Consider the following 20198-nt stretch of genomic DNA (forward strand, 5'->3'; position numbering starts at 1 on the left):
TAGTAGAATTTTCGAATAAAAAATTCTAGAAAATAATAAATAAATTGAAATCATGGAAATAATTTTGAAGAAGTTACAGTAATAATATTTTTATAATAAAAAATAATAATTCTGTCATCCTTAATTATTATGAAACGTAAAGAAATCGATCACTCCGAGTCTTCGACTCGGAATGATTGATTTCTTCATGTTTTATAATAAAATATTCTTTAGCTTCAGGAAAAAAAAGAAAATTTTGTCTTGAAATCAGGGAAAAGTCACGAAAAAACAAAATTAAATTTTAGTGGCAACCCAGAAAAAATAATTATTTGAACAATTCGAATTTTTGATAATTATTTAAATCAATAAAATTAAAACAAAAAAACTAATGTACTCACATTTTTCCAGCAAAATTTACATGCGGTTGCTATCCAAGTTCCATGAATTTTAAGACATGCGGGTATCGGAATATAAAGAAATTTGTATCGCACAATAATCCATTCTGTGAAAAAAAATATTTCTATAGTTAAAAATGTCTACAGAGAAAAACGTATATAATGTTTTAAAAATGAAAATAAAAAATATATAGTTCTTAATTTCTGTTCCAGTAGCTGAAATATGTATGAGTAAAATTAATTATAAATTTTTCAGATCTCATTTCTTATGCTTTTCCCAATCGACCCTTTTTTCTTTCATCCTATAGAGAAATAATTAGCTGAATGGGGAATAAGAGACTATTTTTTGAATTGTAAAAGGGGTTTAAGAAGAATAATTACTGTAATTAGGAACTGAGTCTCGCATATAGTTTGCAGACAAAACGAAAAGTGTAATTTTAAGTTTGAACAGTGCTGGATGGAAAAAGATAATTTTTCTCTATCGTTTCCAAATATATATAAAATTTTAGACCCAAAAAAAACACTCAATTGTATTAAAAAAATAGCTGAAGTATACCTAAGTTTACTTAATTTATTATTAACCTGATTTTAATTATTATTTCTGTTATTATTTATTATTTACCTAATTTTAATTATTATTTCTATTATTTATTATTTACCCAACTTTAATTATTATTTATTATTTAACGAATTTTAATTATTATTTACCTATAAATTTAATTGTAAAATTATTAAAAAAAATAATTATGAAACGTATATTAAACAAAGAAAATTAATAACAGAAGGAAAGTATAATTTTGATTTTTTAAGCTAAAATTCCTTTTTTCCCTTTAATTACTTTCCAGACACAAAAGATGTTGGAAATGGGAACTTTTTGTGACTACCTGCCTATAACAGGTGCAGTTGGGATCAACACCTGTTTGGGATGAGCTTACACGCTTCTTGAATGCTTAATACTTTGGCTATTTAAAGAAATAATTGTATAATCTTCGGTACAATGACACTAACTTATGAACACACGTAATTCTGTTCTAAATAAATCAATAATCATCTATATCCAAAGTATAACTTCCCTATTTAGAATTTATTTCTCTACACATTTTCCGATAAGGCAATTCCCAAGCCGAGCCTGTGAAAATTCAACAAATTTCATAATATTAACTATAAATTATTTTGCGAGTAAAATAAAAATAAATTAAATGGAAAAAAAATTAATTGAAAAAAATAAATAGATAAATGGAATTAATATTGTAAATAATAATAAATAAAAAAATAAACAAAAATAATTATTCGAAAGGATTTTTATTCTAATCGTTATCTTCTTTTTTTTATTTTTGTTATTTTAGTTTTGTAACACACTGTTCATTACATACCTTTTTGAACTTTCACCCTTCGAGTATAACTCTTTTTTGAAAAGTAAATTTTTCTATCATCGCCTCAAGTCCCAGGGAGTTTTTCCCTTCATCCTTCCAATAGAAATACACTGTAAAGTTTTATTGAATCATTATTCCAAGAAAAAAGTTGTTCGACTTTATATGTACATGCGATATAAAAAATTTTCATGAATTCGAATTTTTAAAGTAATACATATTTTAGCAAAAATATCAAGTAAAAATTGAAACAATTAAAAATTAAATAATAAAAGTATGAATTTATTCGATTTGCCAGTTTCACATATATGGTAATTATTATTTCACTTTCCGATATCGAACCGACTACCTCTATAGAATATAGAGAACTTTAACATTCAAAAGTGAATATTTTACGACAAAAAAAACATATATCCACTGACTTTAAATATCATAACATTCAAAGTTTATTTTACCCTATATTATATTTTTTTTTGCAGGTTATTTATAATTAGTGCATATCGTGCATATCTTTTATTTCTGATTTCGTTTTTTGTGTTTGTGTTAGAGCGAATTAGATTAAACGAATTGAATAAATAACATGGTTTAGTGTTTAAATAAGTTAGTTTAAATCGAGTAAATACAAAAAGATTCGACAGAATTGTTAAAAGTTTAAAACACCATAACCTTAAAATATTCAATATTTACCATTGTTTACTATCGCACAGCACTTTAAATGTTTCTGCTAATTGTTACTACTTTTACTGTTTCGTCACATGTTCGATTCAATAGAATAAAAATATTCGAAAGGAAATATTCAATTTGAGAAAAGTTGTACTTTTTCGGACATTTCACAGTTTGTCAGATAATTACACTAATAACCACTAATCACCACTAATATAATTAATATTTGGAAAAACGTTACGTTTTTGAATTCAGATTTTAAAATTGAGACACCTAGCGCTAAAATGTGGTACTAAGACAGTTTCCTGTTTTACCTACTGCGAGTTGGAGTTACCGACAAACATTGTCGGTCGATTGCCCTTCAAATATATAAAAGGTGAAATGGTGAAATTTCTCTCCCTTCAGTATTAGTGATTTTAATATAAATACAAAATACGTAAATTGTTAATTGACAATAAATGTAACAAAGTAACTTTCTTCTTCTTTGGAAATTGAAATCTTAAGTCGCCTCATCTTTCATAAAAGATAATAAAGAAACCCCTATGAAGCAGCAAACTGTTTAACTTGTACGTATAGCCGAGGTAACGTTTTTTCAGTATATTTTCAAAGATTTCTGATTTATCATATTGTGCGGGGATACAAACCGAGTTTATTTTTTTTAATTTCCCTCACAAGCAGTGTCTGAACTTGTTAAATACATCGAGTTTAATCTATTTAATAAGGGAATTATTTAAAGCCACAAAAAAGGACCGAAATAAAAGAATATAATGACAAGGGATAAAAAAAGAAAATTTTGAGGTTAGGCTATATTTACTAAAAATGCTAAAAATCTAAATTACTTAATACCCTTAATACTTACTGATCTTTTTCTATTATCTTTTCAGATCTTTTTTTATAATATTTATTTGATTATGATTATATTATCACTAAATCATTTTAGTTTTAGGCAAAATAAGGCGAATTCTTCTATCTATGTTTATTTTTTTTACGTCGTATTTAATAATGTTTCAAACGAATTACTTAGAATTACGAATCTAAAGAATTTTTGCTCTCGTCTAATAAATTTTTGCCTAATAAGAATAGGAAATAAAGCTTTCAATAATCATACAACTTTTTTCCCTTAGTTTGCACAATTCTCAGTTATTCTGGTTTTACAAAAAAGGGATAGACAAGTTTGTCCAAGTTCAACGAACTAACATTTTCACTTATCTTTGTTTCTGTATGATTGAAATATTGCTTCTGTAAATGAAATTTATTCAAATTTGCGATTATTTAAAAATGTTTACGTAACGTTCTCTAAATTTGACTTATTTTTGGAAATTTTAATTATACTTTTTGTTCATTATTTTCATCACGATATTTGAGTAGATAATTTAATTACAAACCTAATTATTTATAATCGATGACGATTTTTAACTATTTAAATAAAATGAGAAATAATTTCTATTAATTTTCAATAAAATTAAAAACAAAAATGAAAAAAAAAGCGAAAAATGATTTCTATTAATTTGCAATTAAATTGAAACGAAAATGAAAAAAGGGAAAAATAATTTTTATTAATTTACAATTAAGCTAAAAATTTTTTTTTTCATTTTCATTGTTTTTTCATAAACAGAAATGGAAATTCCACTTTCTCAACTTTGTGGTTAATCAATTTAATGAGATTTAAAAAGAAAAATTGTTCGCGGTTTATAATATTTTTCCGGGAAATTTATCCGCAATCTCTGCAATTTCTGCACAGTTGCTAAACTAATTTTATGATTTTTTTAAATAATTCCCAAAATCTTTTGTAAATTATATTAATCATGGAAATTGGAATTTTTTTTATGTATTTAACCTTTTTTTTTAATTTTATCTATAACTTTGAGTTCTGATAAGATACAAGACGTATGCGCATCGTTCAAATAACAAAAAAAAATTGTTACAGGTACCTATGGATATTTACAAATTACGTTTCAAAATTTCAAAATTTACAATTCTAGTGAGATAAACACGAGTGTAAATCATGATTTCCATTATCAAACAGCTTCCTCAACTACTAAAAATGAAAGAAAATATTTGCACAACTTTTTTCATTCACCACAATCTCGTTACTATTTTTGGACGCAATTTTGACAAAAAAAAATTTATTTCTCAATTTTCACTGCTAAATTTCCTTTGACGCGAATTGAAGTTTTTGTATTAAATTTCTTTTCGATAATTTTTATTTTCTAAATTTTAAATTTCTATTTTCTAAATTTTAAATTGTAAATTATAAATTGTGAATAGAAAAATTAACAGAAGTGCGCTATTTAATGTATTTAGTGTGCTATACTTTTTTTTTGCGCTCGCAGGGTGAAAACAGTCGCGTTTTAGAAACTGGCAGCAACAGCAGCAGAACATGTTTAGCGTAAACGTAGCTCAACGTAATTTTATAATCGACATGGGAAAATACAATTTCACTTAAAAGGCTTAAAAGTCTCTCTCTCTCTCTCTCTCTCTTGTGGTTTAAATACTTTTTATCGATTTTTAATAATATCTTTCTTCTCATGCGATTATATAGACAAATTTAAAGTGTATGTGTGGATGAAAATAGCAGAAGGAAAATATTTTGTTCCGTGAATTTTACATATTGCAAGAAGTAAACAAATTGTGTAATTACATTGCGGGTATGTCTACTCTGAGAGAAATAATATCCCAGAAGACAATAGAAAGAAATAGCGATTAATTGTGACCAAGTGTTTGTCATATTTTTAAATTGTATCGTTTTTATTTTTATCCCTTGGAAGCTTAATTGTGGCATTCCTTCTTTTTTAACGTTTTTTTTAAATTCAAAATTTTATTGGTAATATTTATTCGTAACTTTTACGTATTTTTAGTTAAATTTATTTATTTTTATTTATTTATTTATTTATTTATTTATTATTTTACCAATTATTCATATTTTTTTACTATTTAACCATTTTTTAATTATCTTTCACCATTTTTCTATTATTTGTTATTTTTTCCATTTTTTTTAGTTTCTTTTTTTTATTTTCTGTTTTTCTATCTTTTTTTATTTACCAACGGACTTTTGTCAACATAAGAATGAGAATAATAATTATAACAAGGGTTTTGACCCTTGTTATAATTATTATTCACATTGTTTATTAATGATAAATTGCTAAACTTTTAGAAATTAATTTTTCCATTATTAGATAATTGCGATAATTAATATATTTTTAATGTCGCGTTAAAGATATCAATTAACCCATATTTTTGTTTACCTCCATCAATTTTATATTTTTTATTGCTGAATTAAGTTGCATACTTGGATATATAAAATGCGAAGAAATTCTTTTTAACATTAATCATTAATAGCACGTGTCTTTAGCAAAAATATCTTTTATAGTGTCAAAGGAATTCATTGACATTCTAAACATTTATAAATGCTCTTTAATTTAATATAATTTTAATAACGTCATTTCAATAAAGTGCAAATCAGTATTTGAATATTATTATTAATATTCATGAAGATATTTCTATTCCTTTTTTTCGAAAAATTAATCAAAAGTAACAAATTATTTAACAGCTGATTAATTATATTCATGTAACATTTATCACTTGGAATCAATTACAAAAATTAAATTATAAATTAATTGAAATAAAAAAGTAAATAGGAACATTTACCTTAATTAATTTTATTATTGAATAATTTAAAAAATAATAGTTAATATTATTAAAAAGAAAAATTTTAAAAAAGAAAAAAAAATTGTTTTTTTAAATTTTAACAGTGAAGAATTTTGATCATAAATTTCTGAAATATTTAAAAAGTGCTTCAAAATGCATATAACGGGAGATTGAAAGAAAAAGTATCCAAACATATTTATATTCCAAGTACATATAAGTATGATGATGAACTGAGAAACGGTTCAGTCTTGTCTAAACTACCACACACGCGACATTAATCCGCATATTGGAGCAATAAAAAAAAATACATTAAATAATGTCTATAGCGAAAATCAGATAAAATAAAAAATAATTGCAGTGATTTTCTTCAATTAATGTGTAATTACTTTATAGAGCAGACAATTGAAATTACGAAATGTTATTAAAATAATATAATTTCTCAAAAATAGTAAATTTTTAATTGTTAATTTTTAAATTGACCAGTGAATTAAAAGGTAATAAAATAATTATTATAGTAATTACTACTTTTATCCGAAAGAAATAAAGAAAATTGAAAGAAGAATAAAAATTATAGGAAATCAAAATTAAAATAAACAGAACAATTGAAGAGTGATAAAAAATAGGCTTTGTATTTTTTTTATTAGTAAACAGAATATTGAACAATAAAAGAATAAGATTTCCTTTTTTATTTGAATGATTAATAGTTTTGAGAATACGTTGTACTTGATTTTTTCGTTTACTTTGTTTCTTTTTTTTGAAAATAAAATTATTTAACGAATTTTATTATTTTTCTGAAAATTCCAACAAAAATTTCTAACAGTGTAGATGCGACAAATTAATAAAAATTATAGAATTATAATTCGAAATTATAGAATGAATTCAAATTTATAAAGTAAAAGTGTTAATTTTTATTATAAAAAATTTTATTTAGACAATTTTATTATTTTAACGCTAATAAAAATATATTTCAATAAATTTAGATTTAACAAAATTTAAGAATGAACGCAAATTTATAAAGTAAAAGTAACTTTTAATTTTCATTTAACAAAAATTTTATTTAAACAATTTTATTACTTTAAAACACAGAAATTTAACAAACGAATTTAATTTAAGAATTTAATTCAAAAAATTTAAATTTTAAATATTTGAATTTAAAATAAAAATTCGAAATTAAAGAATCGAATGCAAATTTTTAAAGTAAAAATATAACTTTTAATTTTCATTTAAATCTGCTGTAAGTTGAGAAGTATCAAGTTTTGTTATTATAATAGTTTATCTAGTTCCGTACTTTTCGTGATTGTTGAAATCCTGTTTTTTCATGTTCTACAAATTTCAGTGTCAAATTATATTCTTTTACGTTCAACTTTTGAAAATGAATAGAAATCTCGTTAAAAAAATAAAAAAATAGAAATAAATAGAAGTTTTAGAAAATGTTTATCCTGCTAAAGAATTAATGAAAATTCTTTTAAAATTTATCATTTTTTTTAACGATTTTTATCCATAAATTGATTCTATTATTTTTATTTTCAGACGGAATTAAATTAAAATTGTCTACACTCGAAGAAAATTGGATTTACCACCATGTCTTATCAAAATCACTCGGAAAATTTGTCTCCAAATTTAAAAAATGGTCTTTCTTCTCCAAATGTAATTCATTGTGAAAACAAAGATTTGAAATTATCATGTGAGTATACAGCTAGTAATTACACATTTCCTAATAAAAGCTTTTGCAAATAATAATTTTTTTGAATTTTTAGTTTAATTTTAATTTTTTTTTTGGTTTTTAGTTTTAATTTTTTTTTTTATTTTAGTTAGCAATTTTTTTTATTTTTTGTAGTTTTTGTTTTGCATTTTAATTATTATTTATTTTTTTGCTTTCTTTAGTATTTATTTGTTTGTTTTCTTGTATTTTTATAATTTTTGTTAATTTTTTTGTAGTTTAGTTTTTCTTTATTTTTTTGCATTTTTTTAGTTTTTATTAATTTGTTTTGTTTTTTTAGTCTTTATTTATTCGTTTTTTTCTTATTTTTCTTTATTTTATTTGTATTTTAGTTTTTATTTACTTTTCTTCTTCTTTCCAACAACAATTTTTGAGTAATTTTAATAAATTTATTTTTAATGTCAATATTACTTTCGCAGAAGAATTTAAATCTAATGCATTGGCTCATGAAGTTTATTCTAGTACAATGTCATCTCTCATCATTTTCTATTATCTGTTACACAATAGCACAATTCCATAATTATCCATTCATTCAGACTATGTGGACCATATACATTTCCTTTTTTTATTCATTTAAAAAACGTCGTCCACTTGAAACAATTTTTTTATCATTTTAAAATTTATGCATTTTTTAATTACATTTTTAAATGTATAACAAAATGTATAATAAAAAAATGTATAAAATGCAATAAAATGGAGGTATTTGTCAAAAAGTTCGCCTCGCAAGTTCGCCAGAGAGAAAGAAAATTACTAATAAAATTAGCGTCAGTTAATTAAATTAAAGTTGTGGACACAACTTGCTAATTAGTATTTTCTTTAATATGTAGTTTAATCACAGAAGCAAAAAATCGATCTGTATTTATTTGAAATAATGTCAATTGTTTGTATTTTAAATAATCCGAATTGAGAAAATCTGAATTGAAAATTTAAGGAATGATGAGATTTTTTTATTCATTGAACATTATGTTATTGTTTTATTTTTTATTTTTATTATTAATTGTTATTAATTAAAAGACATTTTTATTATTTTATTGTTATTATTATTTTTATTATTTTATTATTATTATTATTTTTATTATTTTATTGTTATTATTATTATTAATAATAATTTTTATTAATTATAAGACACATTTTATTTTGTTTAGAAAAAATGTATTTAAACTGACACATTTGTACGTCAGGTTGCAGGCACTAAAAAATTTACGACCGCAACCGGTCATTCGCAAGTGTTTAAATAGAGCATTTGTATGAAAATTTTGCTATAAACAAAAACAGGAATTCAATTAAAAATTAATTATCTCAGTGATAAAAAATTTCTAGTTGTAGTTAATGTACTATAAATTTTGTAAATTACAGGGATCAAGAAGTACTTGAAGGAAGATGTCAGAATATCCGAAATATTCAAAATGTGCCTTGCCGAATTAATTGGAACTGGAATTCTAGTATTTTTGGGATGTATGGGTTGTGTGGGGAGTCTAGGACATCGACCATCGCCGTTGCAAATTTCTTTTACTTTCGGATTGGCTGTCATGGTCATCATACAGGTATAATTAATTATTTGCAATTATTTACCACTCTAATTCAGATTTAGAGAAATTAATCCAGTTTTTGGTTATTTTTCCAATTATTATTATTTAGTTTTTGATTCTATTAAAATTTTTGGAGAATAATTTCTATATTTCAATAATTATTATTAGTGAATTTAAACTAATATAATTTGGAGCAAAAAAAAAAGAAAAGTAGCTTTTAGTGTCAGAAATCTGAAAAAAGTATCAAATTGTAAAAAAAGTAGTAAATAGTAGGTTTTAGTAGATGAATTCGAAGCCTGCAATAACTGTTATTCATAAATAGTAAATAGTAAAATTATTCGATTTCGTTTTTCTTTTTTTCAAGAAATTAAGTTTTATTGTTGACGCAATTTTTCAGAGTATTGGTCACATCAGCGCCGCTCATATAAATCCAGCAATAACACTAGGATCAGTTGTCCTTGGAAAAAAATCTTTGCCAATTGCGATACTTTACATTTTTGCTCAACTCGTTGGTGCTATTATTGGTTTCGGTTTATTAAAGGTACTCTTCCTATTGTTTAGGAATAAAATTCCTGCGAAAAGGAATTTGCTATTAATAAAAAAGGAATTTCTGCTATTAATTTAGTGACGCAGGGGAAAAAAAGCTCGCGCTGGCGCGTAAGCGTCAGCGCGAGCTTTTTTTCCCCTGCGTCACTAAATTTAAATTTCTATTTTCAACCTTTTCACTCAAAAAAAAAAAAATTAATTAAATTAATTAATTTTTAATTAACTTTTAATTTTAAATAATTAAAAAAAAAATATTTTCAGAGTGTAACTCCCGAAATGCTTCTACACAGCGGAAACGAAACGACAAGTTCCGAATTTTGTGTAACTGATTTACACAACAATATTTCAATGTTTCAAGGATTTGTCATTGAAGTGATTGCAACGGGGATTTTGATGTTGATGACGTGCGGAGTTTGGGACGCAAGACAAACGAAATTTGGAGATTCGGTTTCAATAAAATTCGGCCTGGCAGTCGCGGTAATTTGCATGGCAGTTGGTCCCTACACTGGTTGCAGCATGAATCCAGCTAGATCTTTAGCGCCTGCAATTTGGAATAATCATTGGTCGAATCATTGGGTATTTTGGTTTGGTCCCTTCGTTGGATCATTGCTCGCGTCATTATTCTATCGCTTTATTTTTTGGCCACAGGAATTTCAGGAGATGAGGCCAAACGCTGAGGCATATCATGTGTCTTTGTGAATAAAAAAAAGAAAAAAAAAGAAAATCGAAACATTTTTGCCCAAGCTTTATAGAGACTGACTCGTGAAAAAAATACATATCACTCATATAATGTATTTTTGTCTCGGTGAGAATATTTAAATGCCTGTTTAAATATATTTTTGCAAGATATTTAAATTTGTTGTAAGTATAAAATTTATTGTTAACTATATGTTTAAAATTATATTGTTAGAAGTGCTTTTTGTGTAAATAAAAGGATTGTTTTTCACTTTGGGAGTATTATTCGCATTGATTGACTTTTTATCAGTTTAAACTTTTTTAAGTTTGTGAAACTGACCCTTCTCGATATTTTAATAATTGATTCTCAATGTTCTTAATGAATTTCAATTCAATTATTAATTGACTTCATTTATTTATTATTAATAACTCAATTATTTTTAAAAAGCAATAATTGCTTAAAGAAGTAATTTCTTAAATCAACTGTTCATGCAAAAAAGTGATTACGCTCTGAAGAAAGGAATTTTTAGCCGAAATTTTTATGCCTGCAACTTATTGCTTCATGGAAGTATTTCCTTTTTGGACTTTAATTAATTATTTCTTTAATGATTTAATTATTAGTATCAAAAACCTTTAATCATTACGCCAAATACTAATTTCGATTTTTAATCTTTAAAAAGTAACAAAAAGGATAAATTTGTGACAAAAATTCGTTTCAAGATCCTTTTCTTCAGAGCACGTCACAAAAACGAAATTATAGATTTACTTTAATCGTCAGTCATCGTAAAAGTGTTTGGCAAAACACCCCGAACTCCAGTTCCTTTAACTTCGAAAAGCGATCCTCCCTTCTTATCGTCCTCGGGGGTTTTCTCCTCCGGATTAGAAATTCCATAACCTGCAGTGGTGACGTACAGAATATCCAACATTGGTCCACCGAACGCAACACTAGTTACTCTTTTCGCTGGCATTTGAATCGATCTCAATAGTTTTCCCGTTTTTGGATTCACGTGAATTACCTGTAAATAAATTATTTTATTATTTTCTTTTTTTATAATTTTCCTTTTTTCTTTTTAATAATGAGACTTTGTCGTAGAATTCGAATTACTTGCGCGCCGCCAAACAGAGCGATCCAAAGATTGTCATCTAAGTCGATTGTCATTCCGTCCGGAACTCCTGGTAAATTATTCTTCGCCAGATCGAAAACGACTTTCTTATTGGCTGAAAGCAGAGAAAAAAAATTGAGTTGTAAATGGAGAAAAATTAAAAGGAATTAAAAATTAAATTTTATGTATCGCTAAAATATAGAATTACCGATGGATCCTTTTTTGGAATCGAAATCATAGGAGACAATTTGCCTCGTCGGAGAATCGATGTAATAAAATGTGTCGTCGTTTAAATTCCAGGCTAAACCGTTGCTGATGGAAACAGGTGTAATTTGCGTTTTCACTGTCAGATTTTTGTCCATTGAGTAAAATTCTCCTCCATTTGGCGTGAAATCTCCATTATTCTCCGACATTGTGCCTATAATGATAATAACGATAGTAAGTAAAAAACATTTCTTTTATGTAATTAGATTTTGCAATTTTAATTTAATTTTAATTTTTTTTTAATTTTAATTAGATTTTTGCGAAAATACAAATTTAAATATAACTTTTCGCAAGAATTCAATTATTTTCATAAATAACAGAAATTGATTAAAATCGAAATTACCTGCCCAAATTCGTCCTGAAGAATCGGCTTTGCCATCATTAAATCGAGTCCCATTATTAATTTTTTTAACACTTTTTAATGTTCTAATTGGTGGGTTTGTTGTATTTGTTTCTCCATTCCACGTTACTAAAACAAAATCAAGACCCGAACCGGCCAGAAACTGATCTCCATCGTCAACTGGAATCGCCACACCCACTGGTCCATTTGCTGAAATTAATAATTAATATTTTAATTAGACTCTTAATTTTTAAATTATGTTAAATGACTCGAAATTTAGTTGATTTAAAAATTACCTATATACGCAGAAGTCACTTGAGAAGTTTCTGGATCATAACGACAAATTTTGTTATTCCAGATATCGACGAAGAAGAGTTTTTGAGAACGATGATCCCAATGTGGACCTTCACTTAATCCTTTTGCCTCCACAATTCGATTAATAGTAACGTCCATTCTGGAAAATTGAAAATACTATTTAATAAAGGATTTAATTGTTACTTTTAATATTAATTTCAATAATTTTTTTTAATAATTATAATAAATATAGTAATAATAATATAATAAATGTAAATAAATAAATAAATTTGTATTTGCAAATAAATAAATTAAATTAAATGTTTCGCCTAAATACTTGTATTTTATTAGGTATTTTAATTACTGTTCTAGTTTCTAACTTCCTTTCGCGGTATTTCAACGACAATTTTAAGTACCTATAGAAATTATTAATTAAATATTTTATGTTCGCTAATTTTTTAAACTTGAAAATTTTCACTATAATTACAAATGTATTTTTTGCTATAAAAAAATGGCATTCGATTTAAGACCTTTATCGCCAGTTGGGATTGAATAATAATAGTGATTGTACTATTTTATGTCTGGCATTGGCAAATTTTTTTTGTGAGGAAATGGCATACTTTTCGTGAGAAAAAAAAATGGTAATTACAAAACAATGATTATTATAATTATTTAACGAATATTTTCTCCATAATTCAATGTAATTTTTGAAAGAATATTTTACAATGTATGTAATTTTTGAAAGAATATTTTACAATGTATATGTAATTTCTGAAAGAATATTTTACAATGAAAAATAAAAAATTCTCTCTCTGAAAGAATATTTTGCAATGTATATACCATATGTAAATTTTAAAAGAATATTTTACAATGTATAATATTTTTTGTGTATGGTAATTATCAAAAATGAAATTATCAAAAAACGAGTTTAGAGAATATTGCGCGCATGTGGAAAAGATAAATGTCAAATAAAGATAAAAATATAGTAATTACATGCATTATTATACATTTTGTTGCATGTAAGTGACAAACGGTTTTAAACACTATAAAATCATTTCTCAAAATTATATTTTAATATACATAAACTTATCAAATATATTTATTATTATTATTATTATTATATTTAATTGAAATACATTTATTTATTTAAATTTATTTCTGTTTCATTATATTACAAATTCTTGTTTTTTTTAGTTGCATTACTTGTTTATTTATTAATTAATTATTATTAATAGCATTGTCATAAATGCTATTTGAGTAATTTAATTAATTTTCTACTCACTGAGAGGACACAATTAAAGGGAAAAGAAATGCAAAAATGCAAGTGCCACAAATTTTTATCATGTTTTAAACTCTTTACACTCTGGAATGTACTAATCAACTCATGGAACAGGAGACCTAAGCAACCTTTTTATATTCAATTTCAGACATTCGCTTTCATTTAAGTGATGTTTATAGTTTTCAAGGATCTTTTTACTTAAATTATTTGTCAATTAATTTTTACTAAAAAAAAATTCTTTTTACAAAAAACATTAAGTAAAAATTAGTGAATAAATAATTTAATAATAATTTTTTAATAAATTGTATAATCAGGTATAATTGAAATTATTAAAAAATGAAAAGTATATAATTTTTTATTCTCTCATGTTTACTAATGGAAATAATTCTGATTTTTTTAATTGAATATATATAAAGAAAAAATAATTGGTTTTTTAAACTTTCAATTTTCTTTACATTTAATTATTTCTTTTCCTTTAATGAAAGGGAAAATTATGTCAAATTAAAATAATTAAGCTTATTTGTAAATTTAAGAAACTGATTTTTATAAACAAGTAGTTATTTAATTAATAATAATTGTATTTAAATTGTATCAATTGTATTTAAGTATTGAAACAAAAAAATTGAATAATACACGAAATATATAATTTGTATATTATATTAACGAAATATATTTTGATAGATATATTTACCTATATCCGGCAGAAAATGTAGAAAAGAAATGTCAAAAGCAATGTTTAAAGATACAGAAACAACTTGCTTAATTATTATCTTAATCTTTTGCAGTAATTATTCCAGTCCCGAGACAATACGCAGTTCGCGATTAATGTTTCGGTTTCTAGAGAAATAATCTTGAAATTCGAGATAATCTTGTAAAAAAACAAGAAAATATACTTTAAAATCAGAGTTTTTATATTTATTTTTATTTATTTTGATTTATTTTCTCTATTTTCTCCATTTTCTCATAATAAACAATGTAAACAAATGAATAATCATTTAATAGATCTATATTCAATAATGAAAATTCGTTTGGTTTTTTAAATTTAGTTCCTAACATTCGCCGCTACGTGGCGCTCGTGTCGTTTTCAAATTAAACTTGCGCAATGCCCATCAAGTAGGAGGAAACCGGCATATAGTTAATGGTCAATGGATATGGTTGGGTGTGTGACAATTTTCTTTTTTTTGTAAATAGAACATTTGGTAATTATAAACTTATGAAGGCGTTATAACTATCAGTCACAATGATGGCCGAATATCGTTAGTTCATTTTTTATTATTTTCCTTCTTTCTTTTCTCTCCTCTTTTCTGCTTTTCTTTCTTTTTTCACTCTGCACGACATTGATTGGTCACCATATTGTTTTCTGTCATCATAGAACTGTCATTTTCACAGAGATATTATTTTATTAAAACCTTTTTTATAATTCACTCTTTCTACTTATCTCTAATGTTTCCTTATTTTTAATTCATATCTTTAGTTTCCCCAATTTTTCAAAAAAGAAAAGTTAATTTTTTTCTAAGTGTCATATTTTGTATAGACTTGTTCTATTTACAAGAAGATATTTTTAGATAAATTTCCCTCTAACTATTCTGTTCTACTTTTTTATTTTATTTTCTACTTTTATTTATTTATTTAATACATTTATTTTCTACTTTTATTTCTTTTTAATCTTTCACTGAATCGAATTTTGTGTAAAAGTATGAAAAAAAAATGACTGGTTTCACTAGACTGCTCGCTTTTCCTGAAAATAACATTCAAAAAATCCTTTTTACTGACCTTCTTTATTAGAATAACGTCGAAATAACTAACGAGAGAGTATCGTCGAGTGAAATAGGTACCGGATCCTGCGGAGTGTCATCGGGCGTAGGCAGCGACTCGGAAATCATGGCCGAATTGGCAGCACTTTTACGTCAGGAGATTCCCGAGGGTCGTGGGAGTCTCGCGGACAGTCACACGAATTTAGAGCGTGTCGCTGAATATTGCGAGGCAAATTATTTTCAAGCTGAAAACAAGAGAATCGCATTGGAGGAGACAAAAAATTATACAACACAATCACTTGCCAGTGTCGCCTATCAGATAAATACACTCGCCTACAATTTTCTCCAGCTTCTCGACTTGCAGACCTCGCAACTTGACGAGATGGAGAGTCAGATGAATCATATCGCTCAAACAGTAATGATACACAAGGAAAAAGTTGCCAGGAGGGAAATTGGCGTTCTCACTGCCAATAAAATGACCAGTCGTCAGTATAAAATCATCGCTCCGGCTAATCCTGAGAAACCGATTAAGTATGTGAGGAAGAGCATTGATTATACAATTCTCGATGATATTGGTCATGGCGTTCGTGGCGGAGGAACGCCGAGGAGTAAACAAAGGGGAGGAAGTCAGGGAAGTGTGCAAAGTTTGGGAGTTGCTTCTCAAAGTTCCGCCCTGGCGGCGACTATCGTCGGTCCTGCTCCGACTACTAAACCTCCCACACCTCCCCAGAGTGTCCGGACAGGTGATTTTATTACTATTCGATTCAGAATTCTTTCTATTTTAATTTTAGTTTCATTTTATTTATTTTAATTTAAGGTTAATTTTAGTTTTTTATTTTTTCGGATTTGGACTGTAATTTAATTTCGATAATAACATTTCTTTTGTTAAATTCCAGGAACTTTGAGCAAAGGTTCTCGAGAGTACAGAACACCTCCGGCAGTAGCTCCGCCGCAAGTGCCGAGTCATTACGCACCAAATTACCCACTGGGACATCCTAGACGAGAACGTGGTCCCGGATACAGTACTCTGCCTTTGCACGCACACACAACTCAACATCAGAATCTCGGTTCGAATCATAATACGATGATAAATACAGGGAATCAACATACTTCGCCACCACAAGTCGGAACCGTTCATCCCCTACAGAGTCATCCTCAAACTCCTCCACCGGCTCCTCCTAGTGTAACTGGCTCCACAAATTACGTGCAAATTCAGGATCAACACAATGGCATGCCTCGTAAGTTTCTCCAGTATTTTTCACTTCTATTTCTGTCAAGTAATATTTTTTAATTTTCGATTTTATTACCGAAAGTGTTTTTTATCGACAAAATTTAAATTTTTATTCAAATGCAACTTTTAATTGTTTAAACTGTTGAAAATTAAATTTGTTAAAATTCCACTAAATCAAACACAAAAATGTTTAAAATTCAAAAAGATTCTCAATTTTGTAATTTAATTTATTTTTTGTAAATTAATTTTCGTTTTTTTCATAATTGAAAATAATTTTTTTTTCGTTCTGATGAAATTACTAAATGTAAAAAATGAAATCAATGTCTTTGTGTGTTCCTTACTTGCAAAGAAACTGGTTCACGTCCTAATTGGCCTTCAATGGGTACAACAGTAAGGTTTAAAGGTAAAGTTTCCTATCAAATTAACTAAGTGAACTATATGATTGGTTTGTTATTTTAAGTGTTGTGTAAACTTTGTTATTAGAAGAAAATGACAGGAGTACTTGTCATTTTTTACTTGTTGGTTTAATTACTACTTGTTACTCTCTTTCTTTACTTACTTTTACTTAATTAATTTACTTAATTACTTACACTTTTGCTAATTTGTCTTTTTTTGAACAGCTCCTCCTTCGCCGTTAGTGGGAATGAATTCGGATGTTGGGGACTACACCGGACATCACACTCTGCCACACAGATTGTCCCATCAGGTGAGTCGCAGCAGTGGTGCCAACAGTCCGCCCTTACCTCCGCCACCACCTCCAGAAAATGAGGAACACTCTCAATTCGGAAGACCGACACAATCCAGTGGAGCTATCATGCCCATCGTGCCCGACGAGGAGGATTTACCTGGATGGGTGCCAAAGAATTACATAGAAAAAGGTAGAAATATCGATTATAATTTATTTTCTATTTTTTTTTTTTTTTGCTCCACGACAAAAGGAGCGTCACATTTCTTTCCATTTCAAATTTAAAAAAAAAAACAGATTTAAGATTAAAATAAACAAAAATTTTCCAGTTGTGGCAATTTACGACTATTACGCCGACAAAGAGGACGAATTGAGCTTCCAGGAGAGTTCAGTCATTTACGTTTTGAAGAAAAATGACGACGGCTGGTGGGAGGGAGTAATGGACGGAATAACAGGCTTATTTCCTGGAAATTACGTCGAACCATGCGTTTAATTAAAAAAAAAAAAATTGTTTTTATACCCCCTTGACCTATAACAAAGCCAGTTAATTAATTAATTTCAATTCTCCCACTTTATACAACAGACTTTTTATTTATCGAATAAAGGAAGAATTGCCGACTATTTATATTATTTTAGTCGCTAAATCAATTTTAAAAACTTCCCTTTTTCAAGTTAGATTAGAAAAAAAAAAACGTGTACGAAAATGATAATTTTTAAATATCCATGTATCTGATTATACAGTCCATGAATAACTTCCATTTATATATAAAAAAAAATTTCAAGGACTTCTAGACATTTTTTGAAAAGATTTCCATTTGACAGACTGTAGTTAAAGGGTTATTTATATTTATATTTTAGCTGATATTTTTTCACCTTGGAATGGAGGGAAACATTAAAAAAAAGAACTAAAATGTATTTCTAAGCATTTATTTGTCATATATTTAGAAACAACATCGTTGTATTGTTCCAATTATAATCAACTTTTTTAAAGCGATTTCAATAAAAATTGGTTAAAAATATAATTGTTCCCGGTTTTTTCTTTATTTATGTCCCGAAAATAGGGAAATAGTTGTAAAAAAGAATCTATTTTTTCTATAGCTTATAATAAGCTAAAGTAAATATTTTGTAGTTTGTATAAAATAGAATTTGTACTGTTTTAATTGTTCTTGTAGTAACAATGTATTCATTTTCGAACGAATCTGTTTTTTAATATTAAGATCGTTCTTTCACACTTCCGTCTGACATTCCAAAGAAAGCTTTTTTAGCCATTTTTATAAAGAGTCCGGTCTCTACGACTCCTGGCATTGAAATTAATTTTGTATTTACCTCCGGCCAATTTTCGATTTCTTCTGGGAAATTCCAGTCGATTATAAAGTTTCCATTGTCCGTTACCAGCGGTCCCTGAAAAGAAATTTTTTTCAAAGCGGAAAGAATTATTTTGATTTTGACTTTAAAGTTTATGTACCATTTTCGCTACTGCCATTCTTAATACAGTTGAACCGCCAAACGTCTCTTCTATTTTTTGTTGAATTGGCCTGTACGCCATAGGAACGACCTCAATTGGCACTCCTTTTTTGTACTGTTCGCCTAGTTTTTGAGAATTTTTCCTGTCAATTACATAATTGTTTCTTTTATTTTTAAATTCTATAATTACTTTTTAAATTAGTTTCTTAGTTTTAAAATTTGTTTTCTATTTTGTAAATTTTAAAGAAAAATTCTCACGTGTAATCAGCGACTATTATAAGTTGTTCTGAACAAGAGGCGACGACTTTTTCTTGAAGTAAACACCCGCCTCCACCTTTGATAAGATTCATTTCGGAGTCAACTTCGTCCGCTCCATCGATGGTACAGTCTATCTATGGAAAACATTTTTTAAATTACAATAAACAGAAAAAAAGCTTAAAACATAAATATTACAAATAAATTCGTTAAACTTTTTTATTTACTTTCGGATGAATTTCCAGATCTCCTAAAGTAAGTCCATGTTTAACAATAAGTTGCCGAGCTTGAAATGAAGTAGGCACACAAACTACGTTTAATTTTTCATTGTTTACTCTTTCGGCTGAAACAGAAATCAAAATTTAAATTCAATTTTATTTATTTTGAATATTTCAATTTGATTAAAAATAAATATGTAAAATTTGTTTTACATTATAAATAGATTTTTAAAAAAGTAACATCTCCTTTTGTATAAATTATAAATAATAATAATATATTTAACGTACCTAGTCTTTCAACTGCATATACAACAGTTGATCCACTCCCGATTCCAATAACACTATCAGTCTTGAGAAAATAACATATTTTTAAATTAAATAAATATACGATTTATACACGTGCATTAAAATGATTAAAATGATAAAAAATATGAACACATGCTTCCTAACCTTTACGTATTCATCGACAGCTTTAAAAGCTGCTATTTTTTTTGCACTTTGTAGTGGATGCATATTGATCGATGAGGTCTGTATTTAAAAAAAAGGTATGAATAATTTTTTCAAAATTAACTCATCTACTAATTAAAAAAAAAGAAGCGTAAATCTCACTATAAACCGTCTTGCAAAAGTTATCATTTCCTACTAATTGCTATCAGCATCATTTTTGGACTATCATTATTATTATCGTTATGTTGGCCCCCTGAGTCCAATGTACTACATTGGTCAATATTTAATTAACAAAAACACTTCAGACACAAAATTATCAAAGAAATCTTCTACACTGAC

General features: G+C 26.7%; 5 protein-coding genes across 17 annotated transcripts in view; 2 read left to right on the forward strand and 3 right to left on the reverse strand.

Annotated features, from left to right (window-relative positions):
- The window catches only part of LOC122499270 (protein couch potato), a 101221-nt gene extending 98619 nt beyond the window's left edge, over positions 1-2602 (reverse strand). The window contains exons 1-3 of the mRNA XM_043607521.1: positions 2432-2602; positions 1748-1857; positions 378-481 (exon numbers count right to left, since the gene is read on the reverse strand). The gene's annotated coding sequence lies outside the window, so the exon portion shown is untranslated. The remainder of the gene's footprint in view (positions 1-377; positions 482-1747; positions 1858-2431) is intronic.
- Positions 1-10796, forward strand: part of LOC122499272 (aquaporin-like) — a 240862-nt gene extending 230066 nt beyond the window's left edge. Inside the window, exons 1-5 of one of the 6 annotated variants that reach the window (XM_043607527.1) lie at positions 2776-2988; positions 7586-7739; positions 9132-9319; positions 9702-9845; positions 10112-10796. In XM_043607527.1, the coding sequence (XP_043463462.1) occupies positions 7637-7739; positions 9132-9319; positions 9702-9845; positions 10112-10549 (873 nt within the window). In that variant the 5' untranslated portion in view covers positions 2776-2988; positions 7586-7636 and the 3' untranslated portion in view covers positions 10550-10796. Of the gene's footprint in view, positions 1-2775; positions 2989-3054; positions 3206-4780; positions 5056-6264; positions 6550-7585; positions 7740-9131; positions 9320-9701; positions 9846-10111 lie in introns of those variants that run through there. The other 5 variants (XM_043607528.1, XM_043607529.1, XM_043607530.1 and 2 more) reach the window with 5 other exon arrangements.
- Positions 10797-10920: 124 nt separating this feature from the next.
- Positions 10921-17399, reverse strand: LOC122499269 (regucalcin-like). 3 transcript variants are annotated; one of them, XM_043607519.1, is made up of 6 exons: positions 17381-17399; positions 12529-12686; positions 12236-12442; positions 11837-12046; positions 11631-11743; positions 10921-11541 (listed from the first exon to the last, which is right to left on the reverse strand). In XM_043607519.1, the coding sequence occupies exons 2-6, from the start codon at positions 12683-12685 to the stop codon at positions 11293-11295; spliced, it is 936 nt and encodes a 311-aa protein (XP_043463454.1). In that variant the 5' UTR covers position 12686; positions 17381-17399; the 3' UTR covers positions 10921-11292. The 3 variants fall into 3 exon arrangements, with proteins under 3 accessions (XP_043463454.1, XP_043463453.1, XP_043463452.1); XM_043607518.1 differs by lacking the exon at positions 17381-17399 and adding an exon at positions 14497-14762; XM_043607517.1 differs by lacking the exon at positions 17381-17399 and adding an exon at positions 13809-13947.
- LOC122499267 (abl interactor 2) lies at positions 14915-18497 on the forward strand. Of its 6 annotated transcripts, none has more exons than XM_043607510.1 (6): positions 14915-15061; positions 15637-16302; positions 16456-16797; positions 17140-17193; positions 17411-17668; positions 17805-18497. In XM_043607510.1, exons 1-6 carry the CDS (start codon positions 15046-15048, stop codon positions 17966-17968), a joined length of 1500 nt encoding a protein of 499 aa, XP_043463445.1. In that variant the 5' UTR covers positions 14915-15045; the 3' UTR covers positions 17969-18497. The 6 variants fall into 6 exon arrangements, with proteins under 6 accessions (XP_043463445.1, XP_043463447.1, XP_043463448.1 ...); XM_043607513.1 differs by having other exon boundaries at positions 14923-15061; positions 15591-16302; XM_043607515.1 differs by having other exon boundaries at positions 14935-15004; positions 15591-16302.
- Positions 18387-20098, reverse strand: LOC122499275 (ribose-5-phosphate isomerase). Its single transcript, XM_043607535.1, has 7 exons — positions 20022-20098; positions 19863-19940; positions 19701-19761; positions 19422-19537; positions 19198-19331; positions 18941-19082; positions 18387-18876 (listed from the first exon to the last, which is right to left on the reverse strand). The coding sequence occupies exons 1-7, from the start codon at positions 20046-20048 to the stop codon at positions 18688-18690; spliced, it is 747 nt and encodes a 248-aa protein (XP_043463470.1). The 5' UTR covers positions 20049-20098; the 3' UTR covers positions 18387-18687.
- Between the last annotated feature and the right edge of the window lie 100 nt (positions 20099-20198).

The sequence above is a fragment of the Leptopilina heterotoma genome, unplaced genomic scaffold (assembly GCF_015476425.1).
Source record: "Leptopilina heterotoma isolate Lh14 unplaced genomic scaffold, ASM1547642v1 Lhet_166, whole genome shotgun sequence".
Lineage (NCBI taxonomy): Eukaryota > Metazoa > Arthropoda > Insecta > Hymenoptera > Figitidae > Leptopilina > Leptopilina heterotoma.

What these genes read in the sequence shown, in the direction of transcription:
- LOC122499269 (XM_043607517.1), bottom strand. Translation starts at nt 13,870, where the DNA reads ATGATAAAAATTTGTGGCACTTGCATTTTTGCATTTCTTTTCCCTTTA. An exon ending in AGTGACTTCTGCGTATATAG is followed by an intron (nt 12,443 to 12,528) that starts GTAATTTTTAAA and finishes TATTAATTTCAG; the next exon opens with CAAATGGACCAGTGGGTGTG. An exon ending in TTCAGGACGAATTTGGGCAG is followed by an intron (nt 12,047 to 12,235) that starts GTAATTTCGATT and finishes TTATCATTATAG; the next exon opens with GCACAATGTCGGAGAATAAT.
- LOC122499267 (XM_043607510.1), top strand. An exon ending in TACAACAGTAAGGTTTAAAG is followed by an intron (nt 17,194 to 17,410) that starts GTAAAGTTTCCT and finishes TTTTTTGAACAG; the next exon opens with CTCCTCCTTCGCCGTTAGTG. An exon ending in AAAGAATTACATAGAAAAAG is followed by an intron (nt 17,669 to 17,804) that starts GTAGAAATATCG and finishes AAAATTTTCCAG; the next exon opens with TTGTGGCAATTTACGACTAT.
- LOC122499275 (XM_043607535.1), bottom strand. Translation starts at nt 20,048, where the DNA reads ATGATAACTTTTGCAAGACGGTTTATA. An exon ending in ATCTGGAAATTCATCCGAAA is followed by an intron (nt 19,332 to 19,421) that starts GTAAATAAAAAA and finishes TGTTTTCCATAG; the next exon opens with ATAGACTGTACCATCGATGG. An exon ending in GAATGGCAGTAGCGAAAATG is followed by an intron (nt 18,877 to 18,940) that starts GTACATAAACTT and finishes ATTTCTTTTCAG; the next exon opens with GGACCGCTGGTAACGGACAA.